This window comes from Myodes glareolus, chromosome 17, assembly GCF_982192425.1.
Source record: "Myodes glareolus chromosome 17, mMyoGla1.1, whole genome shotgun sequence".
Lineage (NCBI taxonomy): Eukaryota > Metazoa > Chordata > Mammalia > Rodentia > Cricetidae > Myodes > Myodes glareolus.
The window spans coordinates 68803905-68824338 of record NC_142042.1 but is presented as its reverse complement, the minus strand read 5'-3'; the positions used below and the strand labels follow the sequence as shown (position 1 = coordinate 68824338).

At 42.7% G+C, this 20434-nt stretch overlaps 1 protein-coding gene and 1 pseudogene across 3 annotated transcripts; one reads left to right on the top strand and one right to left on the bottom strand.

Moving 5' to 3' along the window:
- Nucleotides 1–375: 375 nt before the first annotated feature.
- LOC125412753 (Fc receptor-like protein 2) lies at nt 376–12685 on the bottom strand. Of its 3 annotated transcripts, none has more exons than XM_048453529.3 (8): nt 12547–12685; nt 11163–11183; nt 8388–8654; nt 7890–8171; nt 6578–6865; nt 5916–6194; nt 1764–2084; nt 376–729 (listed from the first exon to the last, which is right to left on the bottom strand). In XM_048453529.3, exons 1-8 carry the CDS (start codon nt 12575–12577, stop codon nt 707–709), a joined length of 1512 nt encoding a protein of 503 aa, XP_048309486.3. In that variant the 5' UTR covers nt 12578–12685; the 3' UTR covers nt 376–706. The 3 variants fall into 3 exon arrangements, with proteins under 3 accessions (XP_048309486.3, XP_048309478.3, XP_085534210.2); XM_048453521.3 differs by lacking the exon at nt 12547–12685 and adding an exon at nt 12402–12525; XM_085678084.2 differs by lacking the exons at nt 7890–8171; nt 12547–12685 and adding an exon at nt 12402–12526.
- Nucleotides 12686–19372: 6687 nt separating this feature from the next.
- Nucleotides 19373–20232, top strand: LOC125414770 (homeobox protein OTX2 pseudogene; annotated as a pseudogene).
- The last annotated feature ends 202 nt before the right edge of the window (nt 20233–20434 follow it).

Here is a 20434-nt window from a genome sequence, read left to right as displayed (position 1 = left end):
TGTCTGGCGTCCAGCATCTGTCTCCTGCAGCAGCTACATGGCTTCTCTCTGACTCTGCCTACTCTCTCTCTACCTCTCTGTTTGGATTTCCCACCTGGCTTTGTTCTGTTAAACCATTGGCCAAAAGCAGTTTCTTTATTAACCAATGGCAATAAAACATATTCACAGCATACAGAGGGGAATCCCACATCATCCTTATTTTACACAATCCCTTTTAGTAAGTATCAGTTACTTCTGAAAATGTGACCTTTGTCTAACTTTTCTATATATCACCTTAAAAATTTTTTGATTTACATCTATAACTTAAGCAAATGGCTTATAAAGATTTTTTTAAAACTAGTTTCTTCCCAAATCAAGAAATGAAAGCACTGACAGTTTACTTTATTGTATGTACTTTATTTGACCACATTCTATCATTTCAGACGGAAGGCCCAGGCACATGTGATTCTCACTTGTGCCCACCTCTTCATTCTATATTCAGGAGGAAAATAGAAGAAACTTGACTTCCAGGGACTTGGGAACTTGGACTTTTTTTAGTTCTGTTAGAACTCAGAGCAGAACTGGCTCAGAGCAGAATCATTTTGAGTTCTCTTGAAGGATGAGTCACAGATGAAGTCTTAAAGTCCAGCGGAAATTACAGACTATTAGGCTGGTGAGGCCCAAATGCAGAAAATAGGAGGTCCAATGTTGTCTCATCATTAGATCTTCAGGAAATGCTAGGCAAGACCACTGTGTAGAGGGAATGAGAGGAGGTCAGTATGCAGAGGCCCGGCAAAGGACTGTGCAGACACATTCGCCAGGTTTTCTAAGGAGATGTGTGAGAACAAGAACAGAAGCCACCCTACATCCTGTCCCAACCATCCCAAATCAACCCCTGAGGTTTCTTCTTCCTACATATAGACTTTTACCAAAAAGCCTCATGAATGTGTGAAATCCTGATTTTATCTTGACTCAGAAAGGGTGTTGGACAAGAAGTCACACGTTTCTGACAAAGATGATAGAGAAGTTGCTACTTCTGGGCTGGTACATGGGGGATGCCAACCTCAAAGGCTATGTATAGTAGACTCCAGGTCCCATGGGCTTTGCAGAGCCCGGTCGTGATTTCATTGCCTTGAAGGATCTGCAGTCTTTACAAATGCCTTCAATGGGCATGGACCCAGGAGTTCTAAGGAATTCTCTTTTTACAAAAGGCCACTCTAGCTCAGTGGGCTAAGGCTGAGGAGGACAGTGTCCCTGACTTCCTCTCTAGCCACAGGCTCTATGGAGATGTGGACATTTGCAGCAGTTCTCAGATTTCATTTTGCTCTGACCCTCTGGATCTTTGCCTTTTAGTGGCCTGATTCCTGGCCTGACTTTGTGGGCCACCAATATCTTTACAACACGACCCATCAGCCTGTCCTCTCAGAATCCAGAGCTTTATTCCAATGGATAGAGCTGCTAAGGAAAGAACTCAGAAGAGTTGAAAAGATTTCACAATAATGGAAGCAGTGTCACCCTGACTAAAACCTCCCTAACTGTAAAAATTGATGCTTCATATTTTGCTCCAACTCACAACCATAAAAATACTAATGCCTTTATCTTTTAAGATGACCAATAAGGACAAATAACACTAGCACTCAAGACAGTCTTTTTTATAATAGCTCAGGGACAACTTAATGTGATCTGACTATGTTGCTCTTGGTGCATTCTACTGGAGAATAGGCACATAAAAGAAAGCAGAAGATGGTAGCCTACGGAGGGGGCTCAGCTCCATCATCACCCACCTTCACACACAGCTCCAGCATCTTCATCATGTCCACAATCAAAGGTCTCAACCTGGTCACATTCAGCCAGGGTCTTTTCTGTCCCATTGCACAGGGCTACCTGGATGAGCACAGGCAGAGCTTCATCAACTACTGGTGGATACAACATGGCTATCGGTGTGTGCTTGGCTGCTCCACAGCCTAGCTCTCGGCATACCACAGCCACATCCTTCATGTCCCAGCCATCATCGCATACTGTGCCCCAGCGACCTTCCTGTTCCACCTCCACACGTCCTTCACAGCGGTGGGGACCATTCACTAGACGTACTTTGGGTGGGGGCTCTGTAAACAGAATGGGTGTAAGTACATTAAAAAAAAGCAAGCATACGGTAGTCAGGCAGCTTCCATGGATACCAATCTCCACAGCAGCTGCGGAGTGGAGCAGGGGCACAGTTATAGTTAATGTTAATTGTTGATTGACAGTAGCTGGAAGCAACTAAAAGAAAAGTCTTCAGGCAGCATCCATCAGGTATTATCTAAATTAAGTTGGCTTGTGACCATGACTGTGGAAGACTATGAATTAGGTTAACTGCGCTAGGAAGACTGGCCCACTGTAGATTCTAGTATTCACCAGGCTGGGATGCCTGACTATATAAAAAGGAGAAAATTGACTGTGTACAAGTGTTCATGACTCTGGTGATTACAGACGTGATACGACCAGATGTTTCAATCGCCCCCCTGCCTTGATTTCTCCACCATGATCCTTGAACCAAGAGAAACCCTTTTCCTTTAAGTCACGTTTATCAAGTGTTTTTGTCATGGCAACAGGAAAGGAAACTAAGTCATGTAAGGAGTTGCTAAAGGTGAGATCTTAGAGCCTGGCTTTGCCTTGCTGTCCTTTTATCTTTCCCACCATCACCAATGTTCCCATTAAGTGGGCCTGGAAAAGAATATTTGCTTACACTCTGAAACACAGAGATTCAGGATTTGTTTTGCATGAACTCAAAAAAAAAATTCTTAAAAGCACAGAGGGATATAATTAAATCTTCCCTAATGATAGAGACTGAGGGGTACAATGGAAAATGGCCTACTTTGTTTGTTTTGTGACTTTTTTTAAAAAAGAAAATGTTCCATACTTCATTACTGACTTTGCCAGTCAAAGGCCCATGCCCTCTGCAGAGGGCAGACCGAGCATATTGGCACAGCCTATCTCTGCTTACTTTGGTATTTTACTTTGTTGAGATTGGGGTGTCACTATATTTCCCAGACTGATCTTAAACTTCAAGCAATCCTCTTGCCTTTGGTATGGACATGTTACAAATCATGCCCAGCCATCTTTAAAAAAATGAAGTCACTAGAAATTAGAAAGGGTCTCTCTCTCTCTCTCTCTCTCTCTCTCTCTCTCTCTCTCTCTCTCTCCTTCCTATGAAACCCAGTCTTGCCTTGAACTCACAGTGATTTTTCTGCATCAGCCTCCCACAGATGTTGGTGTTTTAGCTGTGACCATTAGATTCTTTTGATACAAGATCTTTTACATAGTCCAGAGGGGCCTTAAACTCAGGATCGTTCTTTTTCTGAGATCTCTAGGATAAAGTTCAGCCCAGGCTACAGAAAATTACACCCACTACTGATTTCCTGCTGGCATCACTTTGAGGGGGAGGTAGGAGGGAGAGGAGGAATTTTCCTCATTTGCAGTCAGCATACCCTGTCTTACAACTACTCAGATCTTGGCGAGATCCCTGAAAAAGGCAGACAGCAATACAGGTAATAAACGGGAGGCAGACCAGGAAAGTTACAGGCAATAACAAGAATGCTGTTCTAAGATAAACACCACCTTCTACCCCAACACTTGGGAGGCAAAGGCAGAATGATCTCTGTGAGTATGAGTCCAGCCTAGTTTATATGGTGAGTTCCAGGTCAGTCAGGGCTGAATAGTGGGGACCTGTCTAAAAAAATGTATTTTTCAAAACTTGGTAAGAGTAATGAGTCTGAATGCCTATAAGACTAAAGAGACTGAAGTATAAGACTAAAGGAAGAAAGTAATTTAAATCAAAGAAAAAACCCTTAATATACTCCCCAAACACAAAAATGACATTATTTTTGTTTCACAGAGAAAATATGCATTAACTGACAGCATGTAAGCCCATCAACCAAGTTTCAGTAATTTCTCTGAAGTAAAATTTCTACAGGCTACATTTTAATAAATACTAAATATAAGAAAATAGGATTTTAATAAATGCTAAATATAAGAACAAAGGAATATCTAAATAAAGGATTGATGTAAATTTATTTATAAGAAATTTTAAGTTCTTCTTACAAAATAATTAAGAAACCACGTTACACATATGTAGACAATAAGCAAATGAACACATCATATGCCAATTTTTTTAATGAGATAAAAGTACTAGAGAAAAACATAGTTTTAAGTACATTTGGTTTTAAGATGAAGAAAAGTAAATTAATTAGAAAAATACTTTGAAATAATAAAATGATATTGACTGGAAAAGTAAAAGATATAAAAGGAATCTGAACTTTTAATAAAGAACCATACAATAGAAAGACCACTGGTAAATCTGGTGAGGACTATACAGGCATATTGAGAACATAGTCACACAGTAGAAACTAAAACCAGACATAGTGCTCAAGAGTCTATGATAAATTTGAAAATATAGGCTTTCCTATATTTTGCTCATCTTTGGGGGACAAAACACATAAACTGTTTTATGGGGAGCTGAATGTGACATATGTGTGTATATAGTGTATGTATGCATAAGGAAGCCAGAGAAGGACACTGAATCTCTTCCACATTCTTCTTCCTATTTCTTCTCTGGAGACAGGGTCTTCCACAGGAACCCTGCCTTGGCATTTTCTCAGCTAGTCTGGTAGCCAGCAAACCCCCATGGTCATCCTGTCTCCATTCCCTGAAACAGCTATGCCCAGGTGAGCAGTAAATCTCCTAACCCTATAATAATAGCCCTGTAATAAAACAGTGTTTGCTTTAAAGTTATTAAAAAATTGAAAAAGCTAATTAACAAAAATATTGACAGTAGAGGCAATAGTCTACTGGATTCAGAATCTTCTGCTAGTTTTGCAAAGACTTCAAGTAGTAGATAATGTAAATGTTGTTACAAATTTCTCAACACAGAATTTGTGGAACCTCCCTGAAACTATTCTTACAAAACTAATGCATCCCTAACAAAGAACAACAAAACAAAACTAATGTATTAATAAGATACAAGGGGACAAAGCATGTGCTTAGCATGCGTGAAGTCCTGAGTTTGATAGCTAGCACTAACACACAGGTGCAAACACTTGAAATAAAATATTAGCAAATCATATAAAGCTACTGCCTATGATAACTAAGAGGGGCTTCTAAGGGAAACTCAGTAATGTTCCACATTAGGAAACTTGTGAGTAAAAATTCTCTCCAACAATGGATTAAAGAAGAAAGATCACACAAACATCCAGACCTATTTGCACAGTGGCAAAGTCTCACAAAGCTTCTTGGCTCTGACTTTAGTTTATCTTTGTACCTGCTCATGGCACTCCTATTAAGTAATCTTGGACAAGCTGCTTAATTTAAATTTTATTTCTTTATTTGTGTAATAATTATGTTGCTACTAAAATTAAGTGATGCAATCTTAGGAAAGGAAGGAAGGAAGGAGGGAGGGAGGGAGGGAGGGAGGGAGGAAGGAAGGAAGGAAGGAAGGAAGGAAGGAAGGAAGGAAGGAAGGAAAGAAGGAAGGAAGAAAGGAAGAAAAAAAAATCCAGGAGTCTGTTTTTGTTTGTGGGCTTTTAATTTTTGTTCTTAACTATAAGGGCTGGAGGGAGCTCCGCAGCCATCAGAGAAAGACCCACTGAGCTCGAGGGTACAGGAGCATTCTCTTTTTCTGTGGACATCTGCTTTCTCTCACCATGCTTTACCTAGCCCGCCCCTTACTCTGGTCCAACCCCCGATTTTACACACATGTGATTCAAGAAAGAACAGACAGGAAAGACAGGCAGCGGGCAGAAATGCTGTTGTTAAAACTGGAAAACACAACTGGGGGTAAAGATGGTCCCTCAGTGGAGCTCTGATGCCCGGGAGAGTGGGAGAGTACAAGGAAAAGGAAGAAAGCCATGGCTTGGCATAATACAAATTGCACCTTGGAATGAGACATTACATTGTCCTACCTGTGACATTGAGTAGTACCACCTCACTGCGCTTTGTTCCCAAGCCATTGTCAGCCTCACAGGAGTAGTTCCCAGAATGTCCCGCAGTCAGAGTGAGCTTAAAGGATGCTTTTCCTCCAGAAGGTGTTGAGATGTTGCCCAGAGTGATATTTTCATGATAAAACCAGTACAGAACGGGAGGAGATGCTCTCTTGTCTTCACACTGAAGCTCCACCACATCCCCAATGAAGGGCAGCACCCCAGGAGCACTGATGGAGAGGAGAGGGTGCCACACTGGAACTGGCAGCACAGTAGAGCGTCAGAGGGAGTAGTATGACTCACAGCCTACTTGTCTTTATTCAAGTTCTTTCCCATCATCTCACTGCTCGGTCTAATCCTCCAGGGGAAGATCCAGCAGAGCAGCTATGCATGGATGAAAATTCTGGAGGCAAGACTCTAACTATACCACACAATCTGTCTTGTGTTCCATCTCGGTGCCCTCTTTCAGTTTCTTTGTGTCTGTTGCCACTTTTACCTCCACCATCAAAACACCTGCCCCGCCCCGCCCCCCCCCTCTGTGTTCCAACAGCTTCCCAGCCTCTCCATGCCTTCCTTGTACCTTGTCACATCTTCGAACATCCCCAGCTGAGAGTTACCAGGTCCCTATTGGGAAGGCTGCTTACCTTTTACTGTGACGTTCACTATAGCACTCTGGACAAGGCCGTAGCCGTTGTCAGCAGTGCAGTAGTAACCCCCTGCGTGACTTTCTCTGACAGTAGTGATCTCCAGCTCGACTCTCTGGGAACGCTGGCTTTTCCTCTCCACACTTTCCTCTGTATCCTCTCTGTGCCAGGAGTACATTATGAGCCCGGTGCCTTTAGCCACAGAACAGACAAGGACCAGTGTCTGCCCTTCAACTCCGCAGCCCCTTGGAGACTTGATCTCCATGGAGACTTGAGACACAGGGATCCCTATGAACAGAAGACAATTGTAAAAAACTTGGTGGGGAAATTCAGGATGGGAGGAGTCCAGTATCTCCTGCTGGGAATTACGGCAGGTCTATATATGGAATTGAGAGTCCACCCTGCTTGCCTGGGAATGTAGCATACCGAGGGGCATTTCACAGGGCTATTCTGATGCTTAATAACAATCCTATCCTACACTTCCTGTCCTTTTCTCTGTCTGTTCTCATGTCCGAATACCACAACGTTCTGCTTTCTCTTGACTTCCTTGTGACTTGAGGCAGAAGGAGAGACTGGAATGGCATAAACGAAAAAGTTCTCCATCCTGAGAAATAATTAAGTTCTGCCCTATAGTAGCTGCAGAATCTAAATCTAGATTTCTAATCCTCAGCTTTTCTCACTAGCGTTTGGATAATCATAGTAATCTCACAGAGTTCTCATGAGATTAGCTGAGATGTGTCCATCAAGCAGTCTCTCACCCCAGTACTGCTCAGCAGTGCCAACTAGTGATGCTGGATAGGAAGTGCTGCAGAGTACTTAAAAGTACATGTCCTGGGGCGGGAGCAACCACATTTAAATCCCAGGGCCAGATGTTGAGAAGGTAAGTCTCTGAAGGTTCTTTGCTTTGGGTTTCTTCATCTGTAAAGTGGGGGGAGTCACAGTACCCATTTTACAGGCAATACTCATAAAACTATTCCCCAGGCCACTGTGAGGACAAAGCGTTCACAGCATCCTGCACATGATAAATCTTTCTGTCTCCTGTTTTCTGATTGTGAAAGTCGGAGAGAGCTACAACATCACAGCGGCTTTAGCTCGAATCTGAAATATAGCAATTTCTTTTATAAGTAGCAGGCTGTTATTGTCGTTGTTACTTTTCTGAAAGGGAGGGGAAGTCATTAGAAAATTAGTGTTCAAGGGCCCCAGTGAGTCACAGTAGCTTTCAACCTCAGGGATAAGGAGGAGCCTGCAGTCTGATGGGGACCTGCTTTCCCTGCCGGACTTAGCCCCATCGGCCCAACTCAATGATGCTCACTCTCCACATCTATATAGGACCGGCGACTCTGCTTCAAGACACTGTGAGACGCTGTCATTGCCTCACACCAGTAATTTCCTGAGTCTTCTTTCCATATTGCTGAGATCGCAAACGTTGGCGAACTCCCACCCGACTGCAGAGTGTGGCCATCTTTGAAGAAGGAATAGCGTAACTGGGTTGTTGCCCTATCTGAAGGGAGCCAGGTGTTGCAGGATAGGGTCACTGACCTCCCCTCTATGGGCTGCAGGGAGCTGACTGTCAGCCCTGGTGCTGGAAACAGCTCTGGAGGGAAAATCCAAAGAGACCACTTGTTATTAGCAGACTACACAGTCCTCTAGAAAGTACCTAATGAGTACGACACACATATCCATACCCCGGGACAGACAGCCCACCCCCATTTATCCATCCTTGGATAGTTGTCATATGCCTTGTACCCTGGCATTCCTACAACAGGCATTCTCCTTCCTAGATATATCCACTCAAGGAATGATCCCCTACCTTGGATATCAAGCCACACATGTCTTGTTTCTTCTGTTACGTCTATGAATAGGAAAAGTTTCCTATCTGCCTTGCAGAAATAGGAGCCACTGTCACTGAATCTTGCATTTGCAATGGTGTAGCTCGAAGCACTGCTGTAAGTAGCTATGTGAGATCCATCTTTGAAGTACTTTAGTCTCTTTATATCATGGTTCTTTTCCCCTGTGCAGCTTATAGCTACATGGTCTCCTTCATACACACGGTGTGGCAGGTTGATGCTCAGCCAGTCTACAAAGAAAACAAGAAGTCAGAGAGTTAATAATGATGACCCTGTCTGGATGCCTCTGGGAAGGGAGAGGCTCTACATATATCTAGAAGCTGGGGATCTGCAGTATCTGTGGACCTGCTGGCTCTATTAACTTTCTGACTTAGCAGAGTGAGCTCTATTTCACTAAGTGACACTTTTTCCCAAACAAGCATTTTGGATGTCTGTTAATAGATTTTATGTTGTTTTCTTTAGCTCCCAACAGCTGTACTAAATATGGATTTGAAATGAGTCTACTAGCTAAGTAAGATAGCACAGCTCTGAAATTAATGCTATTATTGAAGTTGAGGTGGGTAAGTCACAGTTTCAAGGCTACAGATTAAGTTTGGGGTAAGCTTGTGTGATTTAGTAAGACTCTACACTTCATGATGAACAATAAACAGGGCTGGGTGTAGACAACTTAGTAGTGGAGTTCCTTACCTAGCATGTACAAGACACTGGGTTCAAGCCTCAGCATTCTTTTCCCCCACCCACTGACTAGAAGATTCCAATTGTATCTCCTTATGCCTAGTGACATGACCTCAGGTCCTCCATGGCAGGCATGATGAACTCCCTCTGTCTCAAACCCTGTTTGGTACTACAGAAACTCAAAGTCCTTTCCTTGCATGTCATTCTCCCAAGATGAAACTAATGGGGCCACTGAGACACAAGCTCTGAAATCTTCATCTCCAAGTCTCTGGAGTCTATTAAAAACTCAGAGGCATCTGCAAATCATTGTCATGCTTGGTCCTGTAGGAGCCCCATAAAGAAGAAGCTGAGCCGTTGCTTCCCCTATAGGACAGTGATTATCGGTATTGATGACTAGCTCGGTATTTTGGATTTTCCCATAACAGGAGGAGAAAACACAAAAGAATAAGCCTTGCTCTGAACATTGGCCCCTCTTCACAAGACACTATCCATCATGAGGAAACAAAGTGTAGAGGAAGATAAGTACAAAAGTGATGTTTAGGCGCCTGCTGAACTTGTCCTTCTGTCTCCCAGGGGCCAGATTCATTTGGAAACTGCTAAGGGTTTTAGTCCATAGAGTGACACCTATAAGGATGTGTATGAAAAATGTTGAGAACTTCTTAAAGCATATGTCACAAGAAAGCACATATTCCTAAAACAGAAATCATAAAGATGATAATCTTAATAAATAGTCTTCCTTCCTTCCTTCCTTCCTTTCTTCCTTCTTTCTTTCCCTGCTTGTGCCCCTCTTTCAGAGAGATTCTGGGGCTCAAACTCAGGATCTTGCACATTCTATCCAGGCCAGTACTCTTGCACTGGACTAAATCCTCATTTCACTTTCTCATTCTTCAAAATGTTCTGCTTACATATGCATTTTTCCTTGTTCACATCTCTATATCTATATGGTGTGTTGGAAATGCTCATTTAGATGATTTCAATAGGGCAAAGTGACTAGTAAAATGCAATGATAACTTCTGTGTAACTTTCACTGGCTTTGGAAGATAATGGAAACAGAAGTAGACGGTCAGGCACAAAGGTTGATAAAGAAGTGTGACAGACCAATATTCTTTTTCCTACGTGGTGAGGCCAGACAATAGTTTCTGGTGAATATTTTAGAAATGATATCAGTTTAATTAAAGAAATATGTGAGGTACAAGATTTATGAGATCAAATTGAGAATTATCCAAGGAGTAAGTGACAGAGAAAAGTTGCAACAGGTTTCCCTGGGACTGAAATAAGGATTTAACTGCAAGACACTTGGGTTAGTGGTCTTGATTACTGAGATTTTCCTTAGAGCTGTATTTCCTCAAATTGACTGCAACCATGTACATGTACACATTTTGTCCTATTTCTGAGAGTTCACTGGATCCGACAAAATTGCTCGAGAGATCTCCCCCACTCACGCCAAGTAATTTAAAAACATTCTTGTTTAAAATTACAAACCTAAGTACACAGCATCATCTCCTCTGCACATCGTAGAATGAATGTGTTCTCAAAGACTTAACCAAAGATGAAAGTCTAATTTCCCAGGCTACCGTGAAACTAAGTGTTTTCTTAATTTCATTATATTAAAATTCCAATAAAAACAGAAAAATACATTAGACATTGGGTTGTTTCCACCCCAGTAGAGACCTAAGGGTGTTCATGTCCTATACAGAACACCTCCTCAGCCTTTTGCTCCCTCTCTGCTATAAATATCTTTTCAGTCACTGCTTCTGTTGAGGATGAGGACTTTTCTCCTCAGAGACTACACAGATGGCTTTCCCTTCACAATTACTCTCTTTCCTTCTGAGGGGTCAGCAGCAAATAGGAACTAATTCATTGTTTTAAGTGTATCAGGATGTGGTGGGGTCATGGTGCACCCTACCACATTTGATCAATGGTGCGGTGAGTGAGGCGCTGGGTCCTTCTCTTTACCCCAGGTCTGGCTCAGACTCCTGCAGCTTTCTGCTAAGAGGTTTCACCAAGCAGGGCCACCCATGCCCAAGAGTCCCAGAGAGCTAGAGGAATTAAGAGTTGCTTACCGGAATGAACTCCAACAGGAGCTGTGAGGGAACAAAGTCAGAGAGATTACATAGGACCAAGGTCTTTACACTTTGTAAAAAGGCTATAGCACTCTGAGGATTCCCAAGTGTTGCCTCCTCTCTTCCTTCCTGTTTCTTCCTCCTCCCATTACCCCTTTCATCTTCCCTCCTTCATTTCCTCTATCATTTCTCCCCATCTTTATTTCATACCTCCTTTTCCCTCTCACAAATGATACTCGTATGGAACCCAAGATTCATTTTTGTATTCCTAGCACATTATAAGTAGTCCCAGAAGTTTGTATATTGCAGGCAAAATTTCAAGAGCTTCATTTATTATCTCCTCTTCCACCTTCCTTTAAGTATTTTAATATTTTTATTTTTTGAGATTAACATATAACTACATCTTTTTCTTCCTTTCCTCTCCTTCCCCCAACTCCTCCCACATGTTCTCTGCTTTTTTTCAAATTTCTGGTTTCTAATGGTCGTGTGTGTGTGTGTGTGTGTCTGCTCTTTTTCAAATTTATAGCTTCTAATTGTGTGTGTGTAAGTATGTATGTGTGTACATACACATTTATACTATATATATATATATATATATATATATATATATATATACACATACATACATACACACACATACACACATAATACAACCTGTATGTATGTGATCTCAGGGCTGGTCAGTATGTATTGGATACCCAGTTTGGTGGCTCTGTCTTTAAACTGTCCAGACTATTTTGCTTAAGAGAAATCATGTACACAGGAGCATCCTAGACACCAAGAAGGGCACAAAAGAAACACAGGATCTGCTGATATTTCATTGACATCAGTTCTCCTTCCTTCAGCGTTCTAGACATACTGCTGTTGTGGGGGGCTTCATGATATCCATTATGGTTAATCAAGCTTAAGCTTGATTATTCTATCTGTAGAATATCTAAGTCTATGGAGATAAAAGTTCAGCCAAAAATGTCTACCCTTGAAGTAGAGTCTGGGCCTCAGGGTATCAAATTTGTGTAGGCTGTACGTGGTATCCACTCCAACAGAAAACTCCTTTGAAGTCCTTTCAATGAAAATTTACTGTTTTCATAGAGACCAAACAGAAATAATAGAGACAAAGCACCAGCCTTTAGTAAGGACACACACACACACACACACACACACACACACACACACACACACTCTCGAATCTTTTCCTTATTCTGAGAACCCTGCATTGATCAGCTCCCATTTGCAAAGTACCTGCCAGTGCTGGATCAGAAGCAGAAACCCAGCTCTTCACACCCCAAGAGAGAGAGAGCATATGCTCAGGAAGAGTGGCTAAGGGTGCCCAATGGAGGTAGTTCTACCCTGTGTCACCCCAGAACTTTTTCAGCATCCTACGTACCAAGAGCCAGAAGCAGTGACCACAGCAGCATGAGGCTAGAGACAAGCAGTTCTCTTCGTGACAGGTGCAGCTTGTGTCAGAGCAGCGGAACTTTGGGTCTAGGCTAGAACACTGATTCAGAAGGGATCTTGCTTAAACAGAAAAAGGGAAGTGGCAAAAATGTCTGTCAACCAGTCCATACCCCAACTCATTGGATGCAGCAAAAGCAAATGTCCTTCCTCTTTATCAAGTTGGTAAGATATTTGTGCACTGGTGTAAAATAGCTCTTAATGCATAGGATGCCTTCCTTTTCCAGAGACACTTTCCATTGTGTTTGACTTTACAGAGAATATGGAGTTCTGGGTCCACTAAGATTCAAATCAGAATCTGAGTTGTTTTAAAGAGTAAATATCCTTTACTGCTCAAAAGGCAGTTCTTAATAAGTGACACCATTGCCAATCCTGGGTTGACTGCTCTTCAGAGATCAATCTAGACTTGGCAGTAGAGAAAAGAAACAATGACAGGTTTCACATGTTATTGTAGGGCAGTATGCATGTTCTAGGGATCCAAAAAGACTCATTCACGCTCATCACTTCTGTTCAGGAGATCATTTAGCCTGATCCAGATAGCAATTAAGAAGCAGGATGAACGCAGCATGGCTACTTGAGGCTTTATCTCTGAACTGTAGTAGAGTGGTCTAAAGGGCCTTGACTCACTCAGGAAAGATTCTTCTTAGATTCCAAATAACATGGAAGGATATAGTTGCATGTGTGGGAGTGGTGGGGATGGTGAGGAAGAGGGGGAATTGTATAACTAGCTGTGTTAGTTGGTATCATATCAACTAAATAGAGTTGTCTGGACAGAGTGGCTCGATTGAGAAAATGCGCCCAAAAGAGTGGCCTGTGGGCAAATAAGTAGTGTACTTTCTTTATTAATGATTAATGTGGGTGGCAAAGATCACCGGGAATGGTACTACCTCTGGAAACAGACTGAGTAAGCCACAAGAACAAACCACTAGTGCTCCTCCATGGCTTTGGCTTCAGTTCCTTCCTCCAGGCTCCTGCCCTGACTTCCCTTCATGACAGACTGTCACCTGGAGTTGTGAGATAAAATAAAACTCTTTCCTTCCCAGGTGCTTTTGATTATGGAGTTTTGTTGCAGCAATAAAAACTCTAACCAAGACACTAGACACACTCACAACCACGTGTGTGCTTGCAGGGATTTTGAAATTAGCGTCGACTGTGTTTCCCCCATGTTATACTCTACCACTCTACAATTTTAATGAAACTCACTGTCTCAGTCTGGAGAAGACCACTAGGAGAATGGGAAGAATCACTAGAGAAATGGTAATTTTCCCTGTGTTGAATGATATTTAGAGCTTCATGGAGCAGACCCAATTAAAGTAAAATAATCCCCCTCTCGGGCCACTGGGACCTATAATTGAAAGAGAAGTCATTTCTCTGGCAACATTCTTGGGGGCAGATTTCTATGCATTCAGCTTCCAGTGGTTCATCTCTTATACTGGTGCCCTGCACCATACCAAACCTAAGTCACTGACTCTGTCATAGGATGATTTTCAAAGAGCAGAATAAAGTGATTTCTCTCATGCAGTGGTTCTCAACTTTCCTAATGCAGAGACTCTTTACTATAGTTCATCATGTTGTGGTGACCCCAAATTATTGCTACTTCCTAACTGTAATTTTGCTACTGTTATAAATTGCAATGTAATTTTCTGTGTTTTCCAGTGCTCTTAAATGATCCCTGTCCTGTGAAGGGGTTGTTTGACTCCTAAAGGGATTGTGACCCACAAGTTGAGAACTGATGCTCTAAGTCTAGCATAAGCTATGAAGTCAAGCTTGGAATATATAACAGACCTGGACAGTAGATGATATCCAGAGTGAGCAACTTTTGGCTCTATATTAGGTCTGGCCGATGTTTTCAGTGCATGGGGACTCAGGGCTAGTCATAAACACAAAAGGATCACTGTTCCAGAGCATCCTTCCTCTGGTAGGAACTCCTGGCTTTCTCTAGAACTAAACAGCCAGGGAAATATACACATAGGCTCCTATTCATCTCTAGAAATAGATGGCATGTAGAGTTATCAGGAAAGTAGAAGCCATTTTGAACTATCAGGTGTCCAAGCACCACTCCCAAGAATGGAGATACCCAAGGTTCTAAATTGACATTGTGAGTCTTTCTGCTACAAGGCAGGGAAAATGGAAATATGTCAGCAAGTTGTTCCTGCCTGGAAAAACCTAACATCTGAGCAGGTAAAATAAAATTTTTTCTCCCTCTCTTCTCTCTCTCTCTCTTTCTCTCTCTCTCTCTCCCCTCTCCTCCCTCCCCCTCCTATTCCCCTTTCCTTTCCCCTTCGTTCCTCTCTCTCTCTCTGATAAAACTCAGGACCTTGAACATCAATCAGTTCCACAGAAATCACAATGTAATACTCTAGTCAGTCAATCTAGACTCACAAAATAAAAACAAAACAAGGCCAGCTCAGGAAGGACAGAAACTTCTCCTTACCTGCTTGACAGGACTATGGGCAGACACAGACATTAAGATTCCAGGAAATGGGCTCAGGAGAAATGTAGGGAAAGTGTCACACAAGTGTGAGGAGCTAAGTTAAGAGCTCTAACACCCACTTAATATGTGGGTGTATCAGTGTGGGCCTGTAATCCCAGTGCTGGGCCACAGGAGTGGAGGCAAGTGGGCCTCAACAGCTTGCCGGCTTGCTAATCAGTCTATAAGCTCCAGTTTCAAGTGGGAGATCCTATCATCTCATCATCATCATCATAGTGTGGAGAGTAAGAAAGACATCTGATGTTTAACTCTGACTTACACATACATGTGTGCACACACACATACACTCCAAGAAGCATGATAATGCGTATTGCAAATACAATAACTTGCCATGTCCTCTGCCTTTATCATCTCATTGGGCTCTAAAATAAGACTTAAGTTTAGGGCTTTAAAAATTAAGTAATACTTCCAATATACAGGAGGATAAATATATGTTTTGCTTTGGGATCATCTTCTTATTTAGCTTCTCTAGGATCACAAATGTCGTTTGTTTATGGCTAGAAACCACTTATGAGTGAGTACATACCATATTCATCTTTTGGGGTCTGGGTTATCTCACTCAGTAAAGTGTTTTCTATTTCCATTTATTTGCATGCAAAATTCAAGATGTCATTGTTTTTTTACCGCTGAGTAGAACTCTAAAGTGTATATGTGCCACACCTTCTTTATCCATTCTTCTATTGAGGGGCACCAAGATCGCCGAGCAAAAGTTGGGAGCACAGGGGTGGGGATGGGGTGGAGAGAAGGAGAGATCGGGAGAGAGAAGGGAGAAGGGGAGGACTGGGAAGAGCTTGGGGGAATGGAATGTTTGAAAGGGTGGATACGAGAGTAGGGAAGAAGATATCTTAATTAAGGGAGCCATTTTAGGGTTGGCAAGAGACTTGGCTCTAGAGGGGTTCCCAGGTGTATAAGGAGGTGTCCTTGAACAGCAGAGGAGAGGGTGCCTGACCTGGCCTTATCCCATAGCCATACTGATGAATATCTTGCATATCATCTTAGAATCTTCATCCGGCAATGGATGAAGATAGAGACAGAGACCCACATTGGAGCACTGAACTGAGCTCCCAAGGTCCAGATGAAGAGCAGAAGGAGGGAGAACATGAGCAAGGAAGTCAGGACCGCGAGGGGTGCGTCCACCCACTGAGACAGTGGGACTGATCTAATGGGAGCTCACCAAGGCCAGCTGGACTAGGACTGAATGAACATGTGATCAGATCGAACTTTCTGAATGTGGTTGACAATGAGGGCTGACTGAGAAGCCAATGATAATGGTACTGGGTTTTGATTCTACTGTATGTACTGGCTTTTTGGGAGCCTAGTCTGTTTGAATGTACACCTTCCTAGACCTGGATGGAGGAGGGAGGGCCTTGGACTTCCCACAGGGCAGGGCACCCTAACTTCTCTTAGGACTGGAGAGGGAGGGGGAGGGGGAGTAGGGAGAGTGGGAGGAAAATGGGAGGAGAGGAGGAGTGGAAACTTTTAATAAATAAATAAATTTAAAAAAAGAATTAAGTAATAATGCTCTCTTAGCCTCAAGCTCCATTTCTGTGAGTTTGGAGGTCTGTGAAGAGATTTTCGAAGTAAATTAAGTGGCCGACTTTTAAAGCTAAGACTCGGAACCCAAAAAGAGACTCACATGCCAGGCAGGCTCTGGGTATTTGGGAAGAGTAAGCAAAGTTTCCCTCGGGTGATGGATTTTTTAAAAATTGTTTGATAATTTCACACACACATACTATGTTTTTATGATCAAATCCAAAGTTCCTTTGCTTGCACCCCAGTCCCTCTGTTATACCACCCCTTACTATTTATTTTCTAGAAACTTAATGTGTTCTTTTTTGTTTTTAACCCAGGAGTCCTCTCCATGCTGTATATATGTATAGGTGCAGAATCTCAGGGGCCACATCCTTACTGAAAACAGACTCTCCTCTCAATGGCCATCAGTTGCCAATAGTTCCTCACCTCCATGCTCCATGCATGGGTTTTATCTGGCACGACGTAGTATGTGCTGTCATAACTTTTATGTTTGTATGTGCAATTGCCCTGTTGTTAGCAATGAGTGTGTGCCAAATGCAGCATTTCATGGTTCTGAGGGACTTGTCTGGATATCAGACTCAGGAAAAAAAGGTGAACAAACTAAAGACCTCAGTTGTCTGAAACTGATATGGAGCCTTGTGAACTTTCTTTTGGACTCATATATACCACAGTTGGACCTGAATAAAAGAACCATTAGAACTGAAATCTTCAGAGACATCCCCAAGGAAGGCTGACATTCTCTTAGCCAGAGAACATGGGCATGCATAGCACAGTAAGACACACACTGTGAAGCAATAGCCATGCTACTTTAGCTAACACCACAGAAGAAGCAGTGGCTTACACCCACAGAAGTAGAGAGGGAAGTCTAGGTTTCCCCTTGGTGAGTCAATGGCTGTCCATGCTCTCTTAGAGTTGTAGTCAGTGGAGGCTGAGGAAGAGCTTCCTGGCTGGTTAATGGGAGACTGTGTGAGGAGCTGGGGCTTCTTCCCCTGCCCAAAGATAATGAAGTGGTTTCTCTCCTTTTTGCTTCTGCTATTGCATGGTGACTTAATTTAGTGGCCACTCATATTGTAGTAAAAATTCATAGTACAAAATTACAATTTTAACCATTTCTTAGTGGATGGTTCTTTAGTAATGAGCACATTGATGTGTTCAACACCACCATCCATTTCCAGAATGTTTCATCTTCCCTAAATGAAACACTACCCATTAAACATTGACTTTCTATGGCTTCTCCTCCTAGATCATATAACACCTTTAATAAAGATTTTTATACAAGTGGAACTGTACAGTATTTGGTCTGTGTTTGTGTGCATGGTTTATTTCACTTGTCATAATACCTTGAGAATTTATCGTATTAGAGGAAGTGTCATAATTTTCCTCTTTTTTTAAAGGCCAAACTATGTTCTGTTGTGTGTATGTATATGCCATGTTTTGCCCATTAATGTGTTGCTAGATATGTCAGTTACTTTTACCCCCGATGAGTGACTACCTCTCCATGTGATCATTGGACATCTGTATTTTATATGAATAAGTATCTATTCAAATATCTTTTCATTAATAACTTGGTTCCTTATAGAACATAATTTAAATACAATCAGAAAGTGGTTGGTTAACTCCCATAACATTTGAATCCTCACTGAGCCAGTGACCATATGTTGCCCACCAGTCACTGTTGTAGCTTGTAGAGTTCACAACTGGATAACACTGATAATTATTTTTCTCTGTTGGTAGTATACACAAGATCTTCCAACACTGTGAAAACTAGCCACTAGGGAAGAACCTTCAAGGTTAATATTAGCTCAATTTTTCTATGTTCTATGACTCAAATATATGTCTTCTGAAATAGATTATTACTGTCAAATTCTGGAGGTAGCCAAGAAGAATGGCAATAGCCTATAATGCTTGGGGTTGCTTTTGAGACCCCAGTGATTAACAGCTCCAAAAAAGACAACTTATTTCCAGAACATGGCATTTTGCTTGCTAGTTTGTAGTGTCTAGTAGGGATAGATACCTGTTGTAAGTTAACTCCACAGTTGGAGCACTGGACTGAGCTCCCAAGGTCCAGTTGAAGAGTGGAAGGAATGAGAATATGAGCAAAGAGATCAAGACCATGAAGGGTTCATTCACTGAAACAGTTTACCTGAGCTAATAGGAACTCACCAACTCCACCTGAACTGGGAAGGAACAGGCATAGGACCAAACTAGTCCCCCTGAATGTGGCTGATAGTTGTATGGCTGGGGCAGATGGAGGGGCCAATGGCAGTGGCACTGGGATTTATCTCTTCTGCATGTATTGGCTTTTTGGGATCCTATTCTCTTTGGATGTATACCTTCTCAGCCTAGATGTAGTAGGGAGGGCCTTCGATTTTCCACAAAGCAAAGTGCCCTACCCTCTCTTAGGATAAGGGGCGGGTGGGGTGGGAAGATGTGTGGAGGAAATGGGAGGAGAGGAGGGAGTGGGAATTTGAATTGGTATTTTTTTTTAAGATATCTAATAAAAAATATTCTTAAAAAAAGAAATTCTCTGGGGCTGCAGGACAGGGATGCCAGACCCAGTTGCTTGCAGGTGAGGGCACCTGGGGACTCGCCACGCTACCGCCGTTTCCTCCTAGTTCCATCGCTTCAAATCTACCCACCAATGATCCTGACCCTGTCCACTCTAGGCGAATTGAGACCGTCCAGCTAAGTCCCTCCAATTTGGGCCGACTTTGCACCTCCAAAGAACCTTAACATGATGTCTTATCTAAAACAACCGCCTTTCTCAGTCAATGGGCTGAGTCTGACCACTTCAGGTATGGACTTGCTGCATCTCTCCGTGGGGTACCCGGGTCCCTGGGCTTCTTGTCAAGCACATCCCCCTCCCCGGAAACAGCGGCGGGAGAGGACTACATTCACCAGGGCACAGCTGACGTTTTGGAAGCTCTATTTGCCAAGACCCGGTACCCAGACATCTTCATGCAAGAAGAGGTGGCGCTGAAAATCAACTTGCCTGAGTCCAGGGTACAGGTATGTGCTAAGTGCTGCCAACAATAGCAGCAACAACGGAATGGAGGTCAAAATAAAGTGAGACCTGCCAAAAAGAAGACCTTTCCAGCTCGGGAAGTGATTTCTAAGAGTGGAACCAGTGGCCAGTTCACTGCCCGCTCTAGTACCTCAGTCCCAACTGTGTCTATCTGGAGCCCGGCTTCCATCTCCCCACTGTCAGATCCCTTGTCCACCTCCTCCTCCTGCATGCAAAGGTCCTATCCTACGACCTATACTCAGGCTTCAGGTTATAGTCAAAGATATGCTGGCTCAACTTCCTACTTTGGGGGCATGGACTGTGGAGTTTATTTGACCCCTATGCATCACGAGCTTCCTGGACCGGGGGCCACACTCAGTCCCATGGGTACCGAGGCAGTTACAAGCCATCTCAATCAGTCCCCAGCTTCTCTTTCCACCCAGGGATATGGAGCTTCAAGCTTGGGTTTTAACTCAACCACTGATTGCTTGGATTATAAGAACCAAACTGTCTCCTGGAAGCCTAACTTCAATGCTGACTGCTTGGATTATAAAGATCAGACATCCTCATGGAAATTCCAGGTTTTGTGAAGACCTTTAGAACCTATTTTTGTGGGTGACTTTTAAATATGCTGGTCTGGACATTCCGGTTTTAGCCATACATTGGTTAAAAGAGTTAGACGGGATGATGCTCAGACTCCTGATCAAAGTTCCCGAGAGGCATAGAAGAGAAAATGAAGGGCCTTAGACAGGCCTATCAACCAGCAACCTGAAATGGACAAACCAATTATAA

Excerpts from the sequence above, each read along its gene's own strand:
- LOC125412753 (XM_048453521.3), bottom strand. The coding sequence starts at position 12,462 with ATGCTCTCTCTCTCTTGGGGTGTGAAGAGCTGGGTTTCTGCTTCTGAT. Across the intron at positions 11,184-12,401 it reads TTCTGATCCAGCACTGGCAG|CTCCTGTTGGAGTTCATTCC; the intron begins GTACTTTGCAAA and ends GTTCCCTCACAG. Across the intron at positions 730-1,763 it reads TGCTGGAGCTGTGTGTGAAG|TGGTCTTGCCTAGCATTTCC; the intron begins GTGGGTGATGAT and ends CCCTCTACACAG.